The 22,507-nt window shown below is 46.0% G+C and overlaps 1 protein-coding gene across 1 annotated transcript in view; it reads left to right on the top strand.

Moving 5' to 3' along the window:
• The window catches only part of MICOS10 (mitochondrial contact site and cristae organizing system subunit 10), a 32,773-nt gene extending 13,671 nt beyond the window's left edge, over window positions 1-19,102 (top strand). Inside the window, exons 2-4 of the mRNA XM_072155205.1 lie at window positions 15,186-15,233; window positions 17,162-17,271; window positions 18,970-19,102. Coding sequence (XP_072011306.1) covers window positions 15,186-15,233; window positions 17,162-17,271; window positions 18,970-18,978 — 167 coding nt within the window. The 3' untranslated portion in view covers window positions 18,979-19,102. The remainder of the gene's footprint in view (window positions 1-15,185; window positions 15,234-17,161; window positions 17,272-18,969) is intronic.
• The last annotated feature ends 3,405 nt before the right edge of the window (window positions 19,103-22,507 follow it).

The raw sequence follows: 22,507 nt of genomic DNA, 5'->3' as shown, positions 1-22,507 counted from the left end.
GTCTGTATGGTCCAGCTGGTCTCCAGAGATCGGAGAGCTGCCACTAAGAACCCATGAACCTTGGGAGTCCCGCAGAGACCAGCGAGCTGCCGTCAGACTAGGGAAGCCCTAGAGAGACTGGAGAGCCCCTACTAGAAACATGGAAGCTGGAGAGAGCAGAGAGCCCCTACTAGCAACCTAAAACCTAGGGAGCCCTCCAGAGACCAGAGAGCTCCCGTCAGAGAATAGGGAGCTCTAGAGAGAGCAGAGAGCCCCTACTAGCAACCTAAAACCTAGGGAGCCCTCCAGAGACCAGAGAGCTCCTGTCAGAGAATAGGGAGCCCTAGAGAGAGTAGAAAGCCGCTACTAAGTACATTAAACCCATAGAGACTGAAGAACAACTACTAGGAACCTAGAACTTCGAAATCTCCAGAGATGGGAGATCTGCCATCAGAGACTAAGGAACCTTTGAGAGATGTTACTAGGAACATGGAACCTAGATAGACTGGAGAACCGCTATTAGCAACCTAGTACCTGGGGAGCCCACCAGAGATCAGAGAGCTGCCATCAGAGACTATGGAGCCCTTGAGAGATCGGAAAGAAGCTACTGGGAACATAAAACCTAGAGAGACTGGAGAGCCGCTATTAGCAACCTAGAATCTGGGGAGCCCACCAGAGATCAGAGAGCTGGCGTCAGAGACTAGGGAACCCTTGAGAGAACAGAGTTGCTAATAGGAACATGGAACCTAGAGAGCTGCTAAAAGAAACCTAGAACCCAGGAAGCCCACAAGATAACTGGTGTCAGAGATTAGGGAGCCCTTGAGAGACCTGAGAGCCGCTACTAGGTACATGGAACCCAGAGAGACCGGCAGAGACTGGAGACATGGAGCCCTCCAGGGACTGTAGAACCGGAGCCCCCAACGCATAGTTCTGGGTTGCTTTGGTTCAGATGCCTTGTGCTGTGCCTATCCACTGGAAATGACCAGTCAGAGCAGCTCGGACGTGTGACGCTTTGGTACCTAGTGTGAATATGTATTCAGTATGAATGGAGGAATAGGGTTTATACAACAATCTCTGTGCACCACCACCACCTGGCAGTACACTATGGGCTTACACTACTGTGTGCTGCTATATGTCCCCTGTACAGTCACTTGGCGCCCACCCACAAAACGGTTAACAGCGTGCAGCCAGCACACTTCCCCTCCACAGGAAGCCCTCCGAGGTGAGACCAAACTTATTAAATGGAAAAATGGAGCTTGGCACAGAACGGGCAGTTTTGTGCCTGCATGCCAATGTGCTGGAGTATTGTACTCCGAGGCGAAAGGATATTTTTTTCCATTTCCTAGAACACTAAAAGCCATTTTATGTTTCTTTTCTTTCTTTTTTTTTCTTCTGGCCCCACTTAATGGCTCGCGGACACGAGAGCGGCTGCGGACCCCCTCACCATCGCTCGTCCTGCTAAAACCAGCCACATGGTGTGATGCCTTGGAAGAAACCTATATTATCGGAGCTGTGTTTAAGGCTAAAACAAATAAGTTATTCCATATATTTGCCCTCTCTGCGTGCCTTACACACCACCCAGTAGCGCCTCTCTGTGGTTATTTACTTGATTTCTCCACTCCCCATTGTTCTTTGGTTTTTGTGATTGACCAACTTTCATCAAGACTGATTCTCTAGTCGCCTCCAGAGCTGCATTCACAAACTGTTCCCGTCTTTTCTTGCAATGGGCTGAGATGCCCTAAGTGGTGGCGAACCTATGGCACGGGTGATAGAGGTGGCACTCGGAGTCCTTTCTATGGGCACAGAGGCCATCACCCCAGCACAGAGTTTGCCAGACAGGACTTCCTCCTGCAGTCCTGGACGTGCCATGCTCAGCGCCATTTTAAAGCAACATCCTTGGCTGCCGGGGCTACAGGAGGAACAAGAAAGTGTGGACAGAGCTTATTATTGGAGCGCCTGCTCTGGGAACCCTGATTGTTCTTCTTCAGGCAACCCTGAATCCAAGTTCTCCATCTTTTTATTGTATGGGTGAACTCAGGACACTAATACGATTGAAACCTGTGATACAGCAGGGATCAATAAGTTACTGTCATGTTGGCACTTTGCAACATATAAGTGGCTTTTGGTTGTACTTAGAGCAGTGGTGGTAAACCTTTTGGAGATAGAGTGCCCAAAGAGATGCCCTAAGGCACTTTTTAGTAATAACGTTTCCTTTTGCCATTTATTGCACATTCCAAAGCGCCAATGTGTAAAGCAAAAGGCTCATGTATAACCTGTCACATCTATGATCCACATTGTATACAGTAAAACTTAAAGGACACCTGTCATCAGGTCTGTGTCACTAGTCCTGTCACTACTACCTGTTGGAGCAGCGCACAAGGATCCATCCCAGCCTTTATCTAGTTATTTCATACATTATTCATTATAAAATCATCTATTCTTTATCATGTAAATGAGGCTGGTCACATGGTCAGAGGCAGTGATGTCACTCCTGTTCCCCCTCCCCTCTCCTCCCCCTGCTCATGTCTGTGTGTAATGTATAGTAAAGCATGGCTAGTGTGTGTGCTGCATCTGCTGACATGCTGCATCCTCCTAATATACAAGTGAGAGACACAGACATCAGCTACACAAGTACCTGACATGTTCTGCTGTAACATGGCTGCCTGGAGCTGCTGTATCTCTCCTATACACACACACATGCACACACAGGCTGCAGGGGGCGTGGCCACCAGCACCAGGAAGCACATCATTATACAGCCTCACATCATTATACAGGCTGTCAGTCATGCACTGGGGGTGTGGCTGTGCCTCCCACTCATGAATAAGATGGACAGCTTGAATATGCTAATGTTTCATTGGACATTTCACAGGTCATTTGCATACAGCTTTAGGGCCTCATTGCTTAGGTTTACAGGCATGTAGAGGGACAATGAAGGGATAGCGGCAATGCTCTCTAATGGCAGTTTATGAAAATATATTTAGTTTAGGGGGGTTATTTTGCATGACGGGTTCTCTTTAAGGGCTCGGCCAGTGTTGTGGAAGAGCTCCGATCTCTGAGATCCCTATCCATCACAAGAATGGGGATCCATAGTCCTTATTTGAATGAGGCCGGGGGTCACGCATGTGCACTGCCGCTCCTTTAATACTCTGTTAGACCAATGGACTCTGTCAGTGATCTGTCAGTCCCATTTAACATGATGGAAGTTCACAATAGAACTACAGTTCTCATTAGAATTTGGGGTTCCAGTGGTTGCACCCCAGCAGTCAAACATTTAGCAGGAATTCATTTAATCAATGAGGAATACTTTGCCCTGTTTGAGCTCTCCTTGATGGGGTTTTCAATAACTTATCTTAAGAATGAGATTGTGAGGGTCCCCCCCCCCCCCAATAATCATCTTGAAGTTTTGGGAATCTCTTCTGTATTCTGTGACTTCTCGAGTCATTGGTCACATAGGCAATTGCCTTCCAGTTTAATTGAAGTGAATGGGGCTGAGCTGCAATACCAAGTACTGTCACTAGTCGGTGAATAGCACTATAATGAACAAGGAGTAACAAGTCGGAAGCCTACGGGGGCAGTGACAGCTGATCGTTGGGATTACCAGCATTGATTTGACCTATTGTAATACATTTTTCTTTTTAAATCCTGAAAATATTATTTTTTTTCATGGTAAAATTTGATTTCTTCTTACCACCACTAGGGGGAGCTCCCTGCACAGAAATGCATACACAATTCTGGATATGAGCTCCTCCTAGTGGTGACTACTATATATTCTATTACAGCTGCAAAAATAAATTTTGGCGCACAGTTCTGATCCATGGTGATGAAAGCAGCGCTGATAATTGGGGTGTTACCATCAAGCAATTATCAGAGATTCACTCTCACAATAATCATGTCCAGGCAGAGAACTGCGCAGGGTTTCCAAGGAAATATTTTTCCTGATAACTAGAAATAAAATGGGATAAATCGTTCGTCGCCTCGCCCGGACACTTTCCTGGCAGGCTCTATTCACTGATAGCGAGGTGTTAATGTGAGCCTGATACATCCACATCCCCTGCCAAGGGGTGGAGGGGCCCAGGACACGAAGGGTGTAAAATCTTCTCATTAGTGAAGACGTGCATAGCAGCCGGACCCCTCCTTCCCCCAATTAGGTGTAATCGTAGCCTTGCACGGTCATCACCCAGCTTTCCCAGACAACACTTTCTAGCTACTCTACTTTCCCAGGACCAGGATATTTTTCAGATGGAATATTCCTTAATTCAGGGTCGGCACTTCTATGCTTGCGCTTGCTTTGAAAAGTTTATCACCCCCTCCCCTTTAAGTGTTAGCGTCCCCCCCCCCCCCCCTAATAAATCTAGGGGTCCTGCACTCGCCCAACAAAGTTATTTCACAATCTAAAAAGTTAATAATGATCTCAAAATTTTTCCTAAACTCCTCCACCCTCCTGTTGGTCATCTATAGGCCCCAGACCTGCGGCCTCACCTCCCTCCCCCCCCCCCCTCCTCCACCTCGTTTCATCTCCAAAATAAGTAGAAATATTGCAGATTTGGCAGCAGAGTTCTGACAAAGTGGTTTTTCTCTGAAACTTTTTTTTTTTTGTTCTTTGCCATTACTTTGTGTTCTGCCAAAGTGTCTGTGCTCGGCTCTGTAATGAAATGCCTGATAAGAGCCCAGGCCTCTCGGCACACCTTCTCTTAAAGGGACGGGCTGGGCTTTTTAAGATGATTCTAATGTTGAGACCTATTGATTTGTTCAGCCTGCGCTTTAGGGAGAGGATAGGGCATATTATTTACCTAAACGCAACATGTGAATGCGGGCGCATCTTTAAATCCGGTTTCATAACGCAATTCACACGCCACAAGGAAACGCGGCCATAGTCGTCTGACTCTATTACACAGCCACCACTTATAATAATCACTGGTGTTAACCTCTTGGATGCCACGGTTAATTGTGAGCAGCTTTTAGGGCATATTGGGTCCTCCAGGACTTAACTGCCAAGAGCCATGTGCTCAGGAAACTGTGCATGCGGTGGATGATGGGGGGTGCGGCGCTTAGTCCCCTCTATGGTGGCGGACACACGGCACAGTGGACCCTCTATGCAGGAAGTAGGGGACTGCGTTGAGGCCCCTTTATGGCGGCGGATGATGGGAGGGGTGCAAAGAGACCCCTCTATGGCAGTGGACATGTGGGGGTGCGTCACAAAGACCCTCTATGGCGGCGGGGGTTACGGCGTAGAGGCCCATCTATGGCGACGGATGTAGGGGGGATGCGTATGCCTCTCTATGGCGGTGGACGGGGGAGGATGAGTGTGTTACGTGGAAGCTCCTTTGTGGCAGTGAACATAGGTGGTGTGGCTGGAAGCCCCTCTGTGGCAGTGGACTGGGGGTGGTTGGGATTTTCGGCATGGAGGCCCCTATGGCGGTGGTAGTGGAGTCGTTGCGGAGGCCCCTCTACGGCGTTGGACAGAGGACGCTGCGAACTCTTGGGCATGTTGCGCTCGGTTCACTCCTTTCCTTGCGGCTGTCGCTCTCCTGGGGTAATGAAGAAAGTGAGTGCAGCTCTCACCCTGTGTAATAGTTTCTGGACTCGCATTAAACCCTGTTCCCGACCAGCGCCGGGGCGTCTCCAGAGCGGGATGCTGGGAGCTTGGCACCGCATGTGTTTTCCTTCACTTGCTCTTTCTCTCTGTGTTCACAAAAAATACCAAAAAATATGAAATAAATTCCAGCTATCACAAGATACTTGAGCAGATAACATCAGTATGTGGAGCCGGCGCTCAGCCCTGCACCTGACCCATGTCTTGTAGTATAGTTACCACTGAGATGACTGAGGTTCTGCAGCGCTGGTCCAAATACTCCGAGCTTTCTCATATACAAGCCCTATAAGTGCTGATTAGTGAGGGGCTAACAGCTTGGACCTACCCTGTTGTCCCCCTCCCCTTGTTACAGCTTCTTCCCTTTCATGAGAGGTATCTCTAGCTGTGTTCATCCTGTGCCTCCTGGTTCTTGCATAGTAGGAGCGTTATAACAGGTGAAATGGCAGGAAAATGTAAAGGTTTTTTTTAAGCTACTTAAAGGAAACCTACCATTTCAAATGGTAGGTGTAAGCTGTAAACACCGAGCACCAGCTCAGGGTGAGCTGGTGCCGGTGCTTAGTTTCTTCAGTGTTATAAACCGCGGTATCGCGGTTTTAACACTTTTTTAAAACTTTATAGCAGAAACTGCTTCGGCGCTGCGTGCGCACGATCGTGCGTGCGCCTACATAGGAAATGCCGCAGGCGTTGCGCGCGCACGGTCGTGCGCAGCGCCGAAGCAGCTTCTGCTATAAAGTTTAAAAAGTGTTAAAACCGCGATATAGCGGTTAATAACACTAACGAAACTAAGCACCGGCACCAGCTCACCCTGAGCTCACCCTGAGCTGGTGCTCGGTATTTACAGCTTACACCTACCATTTGAAATGGTAGGTTTCCTTTAAAGGGAACCTGCCACCAGATTTTACCCCTTTTAAACTACCAGCCCCTAAGGTCATGTATGGAATGTCCTTTCTAGGATCTCTTCTTTTATCTGAAACCTCACCTACAAAGTCATGTAAAAAAATCAGCAGAGATGAGTCATATTTTCCATTGATGAGTCAAGTTTAGAAGGGGCCAGAAGTTGGAGCGCTTCAGATGCCCCTATATTATGTTTTCTATCACCCTGGAACATGATGCTGGTTTAGTATTGAAAATTACACTCTCTCAGATCACATAAGGCTTAAGGTTCTGACATTAGTTGTGAATGTGAGCGGCAAATAAAGATCAAATTCCGTCTTTAAAAAAATAAATAAAAAAATTCTCCAGTTCTGTAGCTCCAGAACCACAGTAGGGATGTGATATGAAAGATGGGTATTCTTATCTTTAACATGACACTAGCAGCATGTTTCTAGCTACTATAGAACGGAAGATAAAGGAGTCTGACTTGACTCATCTGAAGCAAAATATGACTTTTCTCTGCTCATTTTCACAACAATTTGGAATATATATATATATTTATTATTATTAATTTTTTTTTTTTTTTTTTTTTAATAGAGATTTCGCATAAAATAGGGAATTTTAGAAAGGTAATTTTGTCCCCTACCTAAGGGGCTGGTAGTGTAATGGGGTAAAATCTGATGACGGGTTCCCTTTAAGGGAGTAGTGTAGTTGTTGGATGGGAGGATTATCCTGCAGGGTATATAGAGGTATGTGTATAGCGGGGGGCGGCCTGGTACATAGTTTTGATCACGTCTTCCAGGTTTGCACAACACATGTTGTTTGATGCTTTGAATTCTCCTCTTATCCCCATAAAATCCAGATGCTGCGGCTGTAGCCCGGAGCCGACTACCACGTATGTTCCAGTCACATCTGCACTTTCTCAGCCATTAATCTTCTCCTCCGGGCCCTCGTATCTGCAGATCTCCGGGCCCATCGCAGTACGAGCCAAGCCACCTCCACGTGTTTGGCCCAGAACGGCCCTTTACGACGCCATTGTCACATTGGCGGTTATTGGACGGATACGATCCAGGTGCTGCGGCCAGAGCCGGGCCCATCGCTTGTTTACCGCTGTTTTCCCAGATTGGATTGAGATCTGTATATAGAGAGCGGAGATGGGATTACCGGATTGTCCTAATCTTTATTAAATCTCTTTTAAAGCACCGCAAATGCCCCAAGGGGAACAATGAAATGACCCGGGGTAGTCACTTGCCCGAAATGAATCATTGTTAAATGCGTCTCTATTACAGTATCGGCTCTATTCATTACTATTTCAGGATTTGCATGGAGCTGAGCTGCAATACCAAGGACAGCCACTACATAGAGTGCGGCGCTGTGCTTAGTTGATGGTAAATTTGGCTGATTGGGAATGGTGCCAAGTGTCGGACCCCCAGTAATATGATCTTACTCCCTTGTGATCCTGGAATAGTCCTTTAAATCCAGGTATAGCACACATTATAGCTATTCCTTCCACTCTCCACATACACATGCAACCTAGACCCGCACACTCCCTTGGGATGGGGCATGCCCAACCCTGCTTTCCCTTGGCTTAATTTTTCAGAGCAAGGTCTTGATGCCCCCATAAACAGAGGTCTTGATGGTGGGGTTTCGGGAAGGGTAGGGGTGGTCATAGTCACCTAATCTCCCTCCCAAACCTCATGAATATTCAGGATGTGTATTTTTTTAAGGCCCCCCCCCCCATCATTGATTATTAGCGTGTGATTGTGTCCTGCGGGGTAATGTCTTCCAGGAGGCCCCGCACATTACAGTTACAGATGTAGGAATGCTGCTATTGTCATCCAGATCCTGCTGGTTCACCCCAACTAGGCCTATAGCTATAGGTGTGGCCCCTTATTCATATTCTATACGGATGACCTCCAGGTACTGGAGCCTATACTATAGACAGAGGTGGAAGGCACCACCCGCTGCATGGTGGCCAAACGGTGAACTGCAGCCCCATTAAAGGGTCATCTTATCAGGTGTATGACGCAGTAAGGATGAAGGGGCGGTGGCGCTAATCGCTATTGTCTCTAGGGGGTGTCATCACACTGCTGTGCTCTGTTCTCTCTGCAGCCGGTGTTCTGTATTGCCTCTTGAGAGATGTATTATCATACCTTAGTGGGTGTTGTTAGTAGCAGCAATAGTATAAATACTATATTTATCTTGTATAGTTGGTATTCGCTATTAGAAGAGTATCCTCACACTGCTGTACTCTGTGCTCTCTGCAGCCGGTGTTGTGTATTGCCCCCTGAAGATCTGTGTAATCCTGCCTTTTATGTGTGTTGTTAGTATCAGTGGACTATAAATGATTATATTTATCCCTATGTAATTGGGTCTAGTTATTATAAGCGAGTGCTCACACTGCTGTGTTCTTGGCCCCCTGCATGTAATTGCTCCACTACTCTATGCTCTAACTGAAAGTTGTAGATGTCTGCTGGTTGGATACTATAGAAGTCAGAAGACAGGGACTCTGAGCACAGCAGTGTGAGGACACACCACCCAGAAGCTATAAATACTTTTTACACAGTCCTGCTGCTACTAACCATCATACAGTGATTATATATCCTAGTGATTGACATTCTATGTCTCTTCTGTCATTCTATGTACCACCCATAGGGGCGGTGCACTCGGTCTTGCTCCACCTCCTTAGCAGTTGTATAATATATAGTGAACCAGGAGGCTCTGGATGGAAGCTATACTACCTATAATGTTGATGTATGAGCAGGATTTCTGTCCTGTGGCCGGGCCTCGTGTATTATTTTGGCAGGACGACCTGTGTTGTTCTGGTTGCTGTGTGATTGTTTCACAATAATCCCCCCCCCCTGCGTTTATTAAAGGTGCGGCGTGTTCTGAGGAGGAGGGAGGGGGAGGATAGAGCCGTGCACATAGTTTATCTAATTCTCTGCAGGGATGGGGGCGGCCAGTGATTGAAGTTTGGCGCCCACCCCCCCCTCCCGGGACTGATGGGGACAATGCTGCGTGTTTAATCCCTTACATGCAGGGGGTGATGGAGACCCTCAGCGAAGCTCCGGACCACGTGCAGTTCAAAGGCCTCCTTATTAACCTCTGCAAGACCCCAATGTGGGCCCCGGCCAGCGACAAGTGGGGGCGCCCCGTCACCCGTAAAGGATTTCGGTCCCTTATGGACCTACATTTTAAAGGGATCTTTAGTTTTAAAAGAAGGTAATTTGGACCTGACTAATGCCGATTTTGGGGTTGTGTCCTCACACTGCTGTGCACTTATCTCTCAGCATTGAACCACTTGACAGTCCTCCCCCCTCCGCCCTGAATCAAGGCAGTAGCCGGCTTGTAGTGAGACACCAAAGCAATCGAGGTGGATGGTTTGCGATGTGATGTAACTGCAATGTAGAGAGGTTGTAGCACAGAGCACAGCAGTGTGAGGACACAACCCCAGGAGTTACACATAGATGTAGTTTACAGCTCTCCACCGTCGCCCTCTAAAGCTCTGATTGCCATTAATGGTTCTAGATTTTTGTGTAGTCTGTAGAAGAGGCAATGGTTAACCTGTTGGAGGTTGTTGTCCATTTCTGGCGTTCACGTTGTGTGGCCCGACCCAGCTGTGCACGGGCTCTTGTGTTTCCCTGCCTCTCGCCGCAGCCCCCTGATGAAGCGCTTGTGTACTTGTGGGCTCTGGCGAGCTGGCAGATTATCTTGTTCTTGGAAGTGCTTGTACGAGGGTTTCCAAAGTGTTCAAATAAACAATCCATGGTTATACTGGCAACTCCGACTGTGCAGAGCGTCCTGCATGGCAGCTGTGGGTGACGGAGAGGAGCCGGTAATGCACCGCCATGTCTGACTGCTCCCTACATACATGACATTACTTACCTGTATTATACCCCAGAGCTGCACTCACTATGTCACTGTGTACATACATGACATTACTTATCCTGTACTGATCCTGAGTTACATCCTGTATTATACCCCAGAGCTGCACTCACTATTCTGCTGCTGGTGCAGTCACTGTGTACATACATGACATTACTTATCCTGTACTGATCCTGAGTTACATCCTGTATTATACCCCAGAGCTGCACTCACTATTCTGCTGCTGATGCAGTCACTGTGTACATACATGACATTACTTATCCTGTACTGATCCTGAGTTACATCCTGTATTATACCCCAGAGCTGCACTCACTATTCTGCTGCTGGTGCAGTCACTGTGTACATACATGACATTACTTATCCTGTACTGATCCTGAGTTACATCCTGTATTATACCCCAGAGCTGCACTCACTATTCTGCTGCTGGTGCAGTCACTGTGTACATACATGACATTACTTATCCTGTACTGATCCTGAGTTACATCCTGTATTATACCCCAGAGCTGCACTCACTATTCTGCTGCTGATGCAGTCACTGTGTACATACATGACATTACTTATCCTGTACTGATCCTGAGTTACATCCTGTATTATACCCCAGAGCTGCACTCACTATTCTGCTGCTGGTGCAGTCACTGTGTACATACATGACATTACTTATCCTGTACTGATCCTGAGTTACATCCTGTATTATACCCCAGAGCTGCACTCACTATTCTGCTGCTGGTGCAGTCACTGTGTACATACATGACATTACTTATCCTGTACTGATCCTGAGTTACATCCTGTATTATACCCCAGAGCTGCACTCACTATTCTGCTGCTGATGCAGTCACTGTGTACATACATGACATTACTTATCCTGTACTGATCCTGAGTTACATCCTGTATTATACCCCAGAGCTGCACTCACTATTCTGCTGCTGATGCAGTCACTGTGTACATACATGACATTACTTATCCTGTACTGATCCTGAGTTACATCCTGTATTATACCCCAGAGCTGCACTCACTATTCTGCTGCTGGTGCAGTCACTGTGTACATACATGGCATTACTTATCCTGTACTGATCCTGAGTTACATCCTGTATTATACCCCAGAGCTGCACTCACTATTCTGCTGGTGCAGTCACTATGTACATACACGACATTACTTATCCTGTACTGATCCTGAGTTACATCCTGTATTATACTCCAGAGCTGCACTCACTATTCTGCTGCTGGTGCAGTCACTGTGTACATACATGGCATTACTTATCCTGTACTGATCCTGAGTTACATCCTGTATTATACTCCAGAGCTGCACTCACTATTCTGCTGCTGGTGCAGTCACTGTGTACATACATGACATTACTTATCCTGTACTGATCCTGAGTTACATCCTGCATTATACTCCAGAGCTGCACTCACTATTCTGCTGCTGGTGCAGTCACTGTGTACATACATGGCATTACTTATCCTGTACTGATCCTGAGTTACATCCTGTATTATACTCCAGAGCTGCACTCACTATTCTGCTGCTGGTGCAGTCACTGTGTACATACATGACATTACTTATCCTGTACTGATCCTGAGTTACATCCTGTATTATACCCCAGAGCTGCACTCACTATCCTGCTGCTGGTGCAGTCACTGTGTACATAGATAACATTACTGATATATAATGAAGCAGCTGTGCTGTGTTTCATGCTGAGACTTTTGGTTCCCCCGCAGCTGAGTAAACACAGATTGGCTTCTCCTGTGCTGGTCATTAGGTCTCTGCCCTGCGGTGTATCTGGATCCTGCTCCTTCCTTCCTCCCTTCTATGGTCTGGGTCTGGGATGTCTGAACCCAGTTTTTCTTTCTCCCCCATAACACCCGCCTGCAGCCCTCACTCCCAAACGTGGAATGCACCGCCGGCTTTTAGAGCGTCCCGGGGGCTGTGTTTTATTTTTTTATTTCATTATTATTGCGGAAGGGACTCTGATCGTGGCTGATATTTCTGGAGCTCGGGTCAAGTTGCACATAAGCAGAGACATGATAGGACGGGCAGATAGCAGCAACACCCTAGAAACAGGAAAGTATGAGACACCATTACTCTGTACTTGGCACATGGGCTCGGTGTGGACGCCAGATCCATTCACTGCGAGGAGAAGATCTTTATAGAAATGGACTTTTATTGCTCTGGCGCCGGAGGTGCGGATGATCTGGTCAAGCCTGGGGGTGTGATGGGTCCAGGTGTCATGGGTTAAAGGGTCACCCTGCACAAGGGGAAGAAGAGTCTGACATACTGAACTATATCGGGTCCTGCCTCAACCATTAAAGGTGACCATAATAGGAATATATCGTCCAATCTAGAATAATACAGTACAGCATCCTTTAAAGGGTCACCGGATTTTACCCCATTATACTACCACAGCCTCAGGTAGGGGGTGAAATATCCTTTTTAGCATTCCCTCTTTTCTGTGAAATTCCTATTTAAAAAAAAAAAAAATCTCCAAAGTCATGTGATAATGAGCAGAGAAGAGTCATATTTTTTGGAGATGAGTCAATTTCAAAAGCCGAAAGGGGCAAGGTTCACTTCAGGTTTGGAAGATCACTGAAAGAAAAGCCTGATTGGGGCTAAAAGAGAATATATCCTTATCTTTAATATTACACCAGCAGCATATTTCTAGGTGCTATAGAACCAAACATAGGGGCCTCTAAACTTGATGAGAAATGGGGAAAATGAGCTGAAAAGAGTTAGTTTATCTGAGGTCGGTAAAGTTTAGAGGCAGCCGGGGGAGCATTACTACAGATGACCTTATATTACAGTACTATAGCACCTAGCAATATGATTTTGGTGTCATTTATGAGATTCTTATCTTTCTTTCAGCTAACACCAGGCTTGCGATGAAGAAAGATGACTCTCATAAATGACACCAAAATCCTATTTCTAGGTGCTATAGTACTGGAAATGGGGTCATTTGTAGTGATTCTACCCCGGAAGTCTCAAAACTTGACTTATCTCAGTAAAATATGACTCTTCTCTGATCATTTTTACATGATTTCTTATAAGAGAGAATTCTAGAAAAGACATTTCATACCAGACCTGAGGGGGCTGGTTGTCTGTCTAAAAACTGGTGACCGGTTCCATTTAAAGCCCTGCGGTGATCATCTTTTTATGGAAATGCACTTTTTTTTTTTTTTTTTTTTTTTAGCATTCCCTGTTTTATGTGAAATCTCCTTAGTAAAAAAAAAATAAATCTGAAGACATGTGGTAATGAGCAGAGAAAAGTAAAGGGCCTATTCTGTATGCTCATCCTGATCAGCCTGGTTCATGAATGGGCAGAATAACTAGACTAGGTCGGCTAAATACTCTCATTTTGGTGGGCAGGAGATGGATCAAGCATGTTGAAATTCACCATGCTCAATCCTTTGTTCTTAGATGGACTAAGACCCTGACAGAGATGGGAATCAGATTGTCTCCATTTCCAGTGACCTCATCACCTACGTTGTGCATGTGATCGCTGACCTCATCGGTCTCCTGCACCGTGTATGTGACATCATCGCTTCTGGAGTGGAAGCGGCAGAACTGGGAATTATTGGGAATAATCGGCTATGGGTGTATCAATAGAATGGAGAATGGTAAAGGGATACAACTTTGCAGGGTGACATTCCGGGTCCTGGGAAAGCTGGGTGTGAAGTCTCCCGTAGCAGCAGGTCCTTGCCTGGAGATTGATGGGCTGCCGGATTGATCTGGCGGACGTCTCGTGCGAGGGGTTTAGATTTTTACAGCTTGCAATGAGGCGTTGCCCCCTCTTCCCCTCCCGCGTCCCACCATATGCGAGCGCTGGAATTCCATCACTTCCAGCCTTAATCTGGTTGGCACACGGGGCTCTTGGCATGCGGCTGGTTAATGGCGAGAAGTAAATGAGGCAGCGCCGGGCCTGTTTTTTCAATTAAGCGTTTGAAGCCGCCACGGAGAAGGTGTAAATGCGGCTCCTTGCGCCCCCCCCTGCCCGCCCCGCGCTGCCTCCAGGCCCCTTCTCTGGAAAATGTCTCTCCCGTTAGGCCCCTCGCTGCACTCTTATTATAAGATAAGCCTTTCATGTTTTATTGTTATGAGTGTAGGCCTGTCCTGGAGGTGCCACTTCTTAGTGGAAACAGCTGCGGAGGGATCAGGTGCCAGCAGCCCTCGCGTTCTGGCTGCGGCTTAACCCCTTGTCGTCCCTCGCCATAGACACCATCCCGGAACGATGGGAGTTGTAGTTTCCCCAACCTTCCAAGAAAGTCGTTCTTGATCTCAAGGTCGACCGCCCCTTTAAACAGTTATTTATTTGAGCAGAAAGCCGAGGATTTCCGCCATTTAGACGTGACTAAGAATTCGCCTTCATCCAGCGCGGCGGTATGATCCCATTCACCTTGTTCTGCTTATTTTCTATACTCTAGTCACATCCAAAGCTGCATCCTGTACAGCACAGTATACTTGGTGAACTGTAGGATTATGGAGGTGGTATGTAGTATGATCCATTCACCTTGTTCTGCTTACCTTATATCCTGCGCAGTACTCTAGTCACATCCAGAGCTGCATCCTGTACAGCACTGTATACTCTGTGAACTGTAGTATGAACCATTCATCTTGTTCTACTTACCTTCCATCCTGCGCAGTACTGTAGTCACATCCAGAGCTGCATCCTGTATACTCGGTGAATTGTAGCATTATGGTGGTATGTAGTATGACCCATTCACCTTGTTCTGCTAATCCTCCATTCTGCCCAATACTCTAGTCACATCCAGAGCTGCATCCTGTATACTCGGTGAACTGTAGGATTATGATGGTGGTATGTAGTATGATTCCTCATCCTAAAATCTCCCTCTTTCCCTTTCCCGCAGGAGCCGGCCTTGGATTGGGGATTGTCTTTTCCGTCATCTTCTTTAAGAGTGAGTTCTTGCCTTAGTCCTTTGACATTTCCCTCCACCGAGTCAACAAAGTTTCAACTATATGTGAGACATGAATATGCAACGTACCTGTTCCTAATTATGGAGGGGGGGGGGGGGGCATCAGGTACTATTTATTCCTAAATTATAGTCAGATTGTGTGTTCTAAGTGGAGCATCCCAGAAATATCCTACATGGACATGAAACTGTAAAGTTTTGCTTCCTGTGGTGGACACTAGGGGGAGCATTCTGTGTACATACAGATCAGTGTGTGATCTGTATGTAGTAAACTTATAAGTGCCCCCTAGTGGTGACAGGGGATTTCTATATCTGACTACGGACCACTCAGGGCTTATAGAAAGTTGGTTGATGTCTGCCATGCAGGGCACATGAGCCGGCCACGCATACAGGCCGCCATGATGGCTTCAGCCTCTACTTCTGCGTCCACCAGGAGGACATACAGCCAGCGCTGTCACTTCTCATAGTCCACCCGCAGGAACACAACCTGACGAAACTGTGAGCTTGTACAAGCCAGACCCTCGCAGGTGTGGGGAATTTTTTTTACCAATTTTTTTTTTTTTGTAGGCAATTTAACCAGTTCCCTTCCATACCGTCCCTTACTGCATCAGATTTTGAAGGAAGCGCATTATCTACACTGAGCGCATTAATAAAGGAAATCTACCTTCAGATAAACCAGGGGCATTACTCATAGATCCAGACACCGTGACTGTGGTCATCTCCTTATATTTGTTAACCATGGCCTCCTTCCTTCTAAAATCGACTTTTGCAATTATGCTGTAGCTTCGCAGGCTGTTAGACTGTGCACGAGCACTTCTTCCCCTCCCTCTGTCTGATGTAATCTCACAAAGTGGAAAGGGGGGAGCGCTGAGGGAGCAAAGGTTGAGGCAGAGACAGTGTAACGGCCTGTGAAGCCATAGCACAGAGGGGCTCATTGGCGTAATATTAAAAGTTGATTTTTAGAAGGAAGGAGGTCATGGATTACGCCCTCCCTCTGTCTGATGTGATCGCACACAGTGGTAGGAGAGGTGCTCCTGCACAGTGTAACGGCCTGTGAAGCTATAGCATAATTATAAATATTGATTTAAGAAGGAAGGAGACAATGGATAACAAAGAAGATTATCACAGGTGCCTCGACCTACGAGTAATGTCCCTGGTTTGTCCATGCTTGATTTTGATGTTAGTTTTAAAGGGATTTTCCAAAACTTGGGGGTCTGGTCAGGTCGTGGGTAATCACGCAAGGGGGACTGATTTATAGAAAAGAATCAGTGGTGCCTAATCCGGTGCATTGGATCATGCCCTTAAAGGGGTCATCCCTTATCTATAGAGTGGTGGGTAACATTCTGATTGCTTGGAGTCTCCAATAATCATAAGAATGGGGTCTTATTCACCCTAAATGGTGCAGCCTGGAATCTGTGAGGGTCCGCCTGCTGGGACGGTCCTGTCCATTCTTCCTCTGTTTTATGATGGGACCCGCACAGAACAGCATCTTATCCCTCGCTATGTAGATGGGGTATAACATAGGACAATTCCTTTAAGGAGTGCTCCAGGCCTTACTGATGTTCTATTGGATTGCCATGCTCCGCCCCCGATGTGTTCATTTCATGTAAAATATTTTCTCCTTCCAATATCCGCGACTCAGGACATGATCTTTTATTAGGAGAGGGGAATGCGCTTTGATATCCGCAATGAAAGAGTCGCGCTCGTATAACGTATCTCACAGCGAATTTCGCCTTCACCCCTTATTTTTTGCTCCTAAAACTTTCCATTAAATCACTTGTTAGTAGGAAGGGCGTGTGGTAGCGGCGTGTGCTGGGAAAGGGTTAATTGTCTCCACGTGGCCCGACCCCATAGACCCCCCAGCCCCCCCCCCCCCCCCCCCCCGAGTAACCCATAAAGCCTTCTCTTTCCAGGAAAGACGTGGCCCATCGTGTTCTCCTCCGGGATCGGCGTAGGAATGGCTTATTCTAACTGCCAGAACGACTTCCAGTCTCCTTACCTGGTGCACGGCAAGTTCGTCAAAGTGAGTACCGGGGGGGAGGGGAGACCTGCATCCCCCCCCCCCCATATGGCAGTGTAATATCCCAGCACATGTTCACACTGAGCAGTTTATTAAGTCTGACCGTTCAGTCCTGCAGACAGTGTATGTATGTTGCAGCAGGGCTGTGAAATACGGATTTGTATTACAGGATTGTAGCCACTGGATGTGCGTCCTCACACTGCTGTGCTCTCTGCAGCTAGCGTCCCTGTAGATCTGAGCCATCATGCCTCTAACGCTAGCTGCAGAGAGCACAGCAGTGTGAGGACACACACCTCTCCGGTGCCCTTGAAGAAGCTACAATACTGTAATATGCATCCATATTTCACAGTCCTGCTGCTACTTGCACACACAGAGGTAGGATTACACAGATCTATAGGGACATTACCTAACGCTAGCTGCAGAGAGCACAGCAGTGTGAGGACACACCTCTCCAGTGCTCTTGAAGAAGCTACAAGCTTGTAATATGAATTTTTCAGTCTTGGCTAACAACACACCCACACACGGATATAATTACTCAAGATCTACAGGGACAATAATATATATATATATAGTGTGTGTGTTAGTAGCAGCAGGACTGTGAAATATGGATTCATATTACAGGATTGTAGTTTCTCCAAGGCCACATGAGAGGTGTCCTCACACTGCTGTACTTTCTGCAGCTAGTGTTAGGTATTGTCCCCATTGATCTGTGTAATCCTACCTCTGTGTTTGTTAGTAGCAGCAGGACTGTGAAATATGGATGCGTATTACAGGACTGTAGCTTCTCCAAGTGAACTTGGAGGTGTGTCCTCCTCGCACTGCTGTGTTTTTTCTGCTGCTAGTGTTGGGTATTGTCACTGTAGATCCGTGTAACCATACCTGTGTGTGTATTAGTAGCAGCAGAACTATGAAATATGCATTTATATTGCAGGATTGTATTTGTATGTGGAGGTCTCTGGTACAACTGTGTGTGTGATCTGTGTGCTCTTGCTAGGAGTCTGAAGAGAAGAGCTCTCGCACACCAGGCCCCCCAGTCCAGCTACAATCCTGTAATAAAAACCCATATATCACAGTCCTGCTGCTACTAAAATCTCACAAAGCTATGATTACATGTCTCTGCAGGGACAATACTTAACACAGTCTGCAGTTTCGTATGTTCAGTGCTGCTTACAGACTCGCGTGTTCCATTTAAGGAATTTTTTTTTAATGAATGGCACATTTTTTTGTAAAATAATCGCAACAAATGTAACGTCCCGGTGTCCGTCGTAGGGCAGTGAGTGGATTTATTACAATGGGGTGTAAATGGCTGTAAAAGTCTGGTCCAGCCTCCCCACCCTCCCAACTTTTATTTTTTGTTTTAATTTTTAGAGAATTTTTGGAACATTACAAAGCGAGACCTCCGTCAGAATGTGCAGGGGCCCGGAACGGTTAAATCCCTAATTACCTCCAAATGTGTTGTGGTGGTTAATGGCGCAAGGACCGCTAACTGCCTAATTATTTAATAGCTGCCGGGGAACCGTGTGGAAACTATTAGGGAACAGTTATTCCTAGCAGAGAAGTAGCCCCCTTACCCCCCCAACCCACGGCTTCTTAAAGGGATCACTAGATGGCCAATCGCAAGGGGGCACAAGGGGGGCAGGACTGGTCGCTATGTTCATGGGCGCGCGCCCCTTTAAATCTCGGCATGTGGTCTCGTTGCAGGATCAGTGAGCAGCCGGACATCTGGATCCCCCCCCCTGCAGGATGTACATGAGGATTTCTCCGGGGTCTCGCTCATTTGTTTTCTATTCGCTGTCACAACATTTAGGGTAATAAAGATACAAATCTGTAATTACCTTCGTGTCTCGTCTCTGTTTTCTAAGTAAATTCTGAGAAATCCGTAAAAAAAATTGTTACATTTTATGTGTTCAGTGTTACAGTATGGTTCCTACATGGTAGCCGATCACCGTATCCCGCCAGTCCCTGCCCTTAGGGAGTTTGCGGGGTGCAGTCCGGTGTCCCTGCGCCTCCGTTTTGGGGCATTCCTTCCTCCAATTCCAGTCTGTTATCCCACAGGTTTAATGGGAAGAGCCCCCTTAAATGTTTCCACATTCAGCAGATTATTACACCGTTTGACCTTTTTCAGAGATCTGCAGAGCATTGCTCTACCTCCTGATAGATAATTGGTGATCTATTCTGCAGACGATTACCCTAATGACCTTTGGTAAAACACAGGACATTACTTTGCCCCCCCTCTTTACATCGTGACATGTTCTGCAGATAATACTACTGAACTTTAAAGATCTGCAGAGCATTGCTCTACCTGCTCATAGATAAATGGTGATGTATTCTGCAGATTATTACACTACTGACCTATGCTTAAACACATGACATTACTTGCCCTTCCCCCCTTTACGTTGTGACATATTCTGCAGATGATGCACTTTAGAGATCTGCAGAGCATTGCTCTTCTGCTCGACAGATATATCATGCAGAATATTAAACCACTGTCCTCTCATAAGACCTGCAGAACATTGCACCTCTTCCCCTACACAGATCACACCTCTGACCTCTAGAGATCTATACATTACTACAAATTAATATACAGGAGGTCCCCTACTTAAGAACACCCGACTTACATACGACCCCTAGTTACAAACGGACCTCTGGATATTGGTAATTTATTGTACTTTAGTCCTGGGCTACAATGATCAGCTGTAACAGTTATCACAGGTGTCTGTAATGAAGCTTTAGTGTTAATACTGATTCTTATGACAACACAACATTTTTAAAATCCAGTTATCACAAAGACCCAAAATAATTTGGGTGGAGCTACAATTATAAAATATACAGTTCTGACTTTTATATACAAATTCAACTTAAGAACAAACCTACAGAACCGATCTTGTACGTAACCCCGGGACTGCCTTTACACAAACCTCTGGAGTAATGTGCAGATCATTGCGCCGCACCCTCTATCTCTTGACATGTAATAATCAGCGGACTGTGTATATCACTGACCTCTCTAGAGATCTGCAGAACATTTCTCCTACTCTTTGAGACGGGACCTGGTGATTTATTCTGCAGATGATTACACCACTGATCTCTCTAGACATGTGCAGATCCTTGCACCAACTCCTACTCCATGACCTATACACAGTCTGCTGATTACACCATGACCTCTCCAGAGATCTGCAGATCATTGCACCTGTACCTCATGACTGAAACCTAGTGATATACTCTGCAGGTCCCTTGGCCCCAAGAGACCTACAGATTATTATACCACAAACCTCTCTAGACGTGTGCAGATCATTGCTCTGTCCTTTCTACCTCTTGACATATACATATTACACCACTGACCTCTACAAGGAACTGCAGAGCATTGCTCCTGGACCCTGCAACAGGTATCTGATGATAAATTTTGCTGATGATTACACCACTGACCTCTATAGACGTGTCCACTGCCTCCTCTACATATTCACTGCTGGCTATGACCTCTCTAGTGATCTGCAGAGCATTGCTCCTGTACTCGGAGACAGGGTACCTGGTGAATAATTCTGCAGATGATTATTAAACTGAGCTGTCTAGGCATGTGCAGAACATTGCACTGTGCTCTTGATCTATACAGTGATATATTCTGCAGATTATTACACTTCTGACCTCTAGAGAGCCGCATTTCTCTTTTACTACCTGATCCATACAAAGTGATATATCCTGCAGAGTATTACACCACTGAGAGTTGACTTGGGAAGAGTTTATCCAGAACGTATAATACAACTCCCATCATTCTTCCTGGGTAGACCCAGCACTTTCCCCTCTAACCCATGAGGGGGCACCTAATGGGCGCACTGTCTGGTGCTGGATGAATGGGTGTACTGCTGCCATCTATTGGCCGGGAATGATCACTACATGTTATCTCGACTCATAAGAAGTCATTTGTTGCCTGCAGTTGTACCCCAGCCACTAATTTAATGCCATTATTAACCCTTCATCTGTCACTTCTTATCTCTACATGAGGAATGGTGAAAATACTGGACGATAACCATTGTATTTGGTAAAATCTGGAATCATCTGACAGATATCTGATATCTACAGATATACTTTATTTAATAGGACCACAACATTTGCGCTCTGGAGTAACCTGTCCTGACTCATAAGGATTACACAGTATATACTTGAATATAAGCCGAGGCCCCTAATTTTACCACACAAACCTGGTAAAACCTATTTTTTTTACTCGAGTATAAGCCGAGTTAGGGTTTTCAGCACGTTTTTTTTTGGGCCGAAAAACTAGGCTTATACTTGAGTATATATATGAATATATGCTAATTTTGTGTACAGGAGCAGAGTGCACATATATTGATCAGGAAAGCAGTTGCTGAAAGAACAGGGTTTCTCTAAAACTAGAAAACAAAAACATACATTTTAACTTTGGGAGATTGGTCTTTGGTTCCATTAGCAGCTCCCCAGTCTCTGATGAATAGGTTCTTATCAAACTGTGAATGATCATGTTATTTAAAGGGGATCTACCACCAGGATGAAGGGCTTTATGCAAATCGGCTTGAGGGGCTCCAGGTTTCATAGGCGATAATGGAGCCTGGAGCCCCTCAGGTTCATTTGCATAGTCTATCATCCTGGTAGTAGATCACTGGTCACGTCTGAATTAATGGTATGTTACCAATGAGACCAGTGAGTCTCATGCACAGTGTATGGGACGTCATCACTTCCCGTTCTGTCTGGACTGGGGATAGAACCTCCAGAATTTCACTTGCATAAATACATAGGAAACTGTAGCCATGAGGTCAATGTCATACATTTAATTATTGTAGAATAAAAAGTTCTGCAACTTTTTTTTTTATACTTTTTGTTTCACTGTCTTAACTTTTTCAAGTTCTCCCATGACTTTTTACTACTCATTGATGACTATTTTTCCAGCAGTTTAAACCATAGTCAATACTGGCCTCAAAGCTCCCCTGATACATTGTAACAAACAGAGGAGAAAAAAGTTTCTATTTTCTTTGCTGCTACATAGTAAAGAACTCAAGGACCTGATTTTTCTCCACTAGGTGCAAACTTTAGTGTTCCCAGTCACTGACAGCAAGCAGAGAACTGAAAAAAATACTACATGTGTGCAAAAGTTTCAGAACTTCTCCTTGTATAAGGAAGTCAAACTGCAGCCTATGCTCTTTTACGACCACCCCTTTAAGCACAGCCTATAGCCCCCAATACACGGGATGGGGTTTTGGTGCCAAAGTGTCCA

Source organism: Engystomops pustulosus, chromosome 6 (assembly GCF_040894005.1).
Source record: "Engystomops pustulosus chromosome 6, aEngPut4.maternal, whole genome shotgun sequence".
Lineage (NCBI taxonomy): Eukaryota > Metazoa > Chordata > Amphibia > Anura > Leptodactylidae > Engystomops > Engystomops pustulosus.
This window is presented reverse-complemented; position numbering and strand designations above follow the sequence as displayed.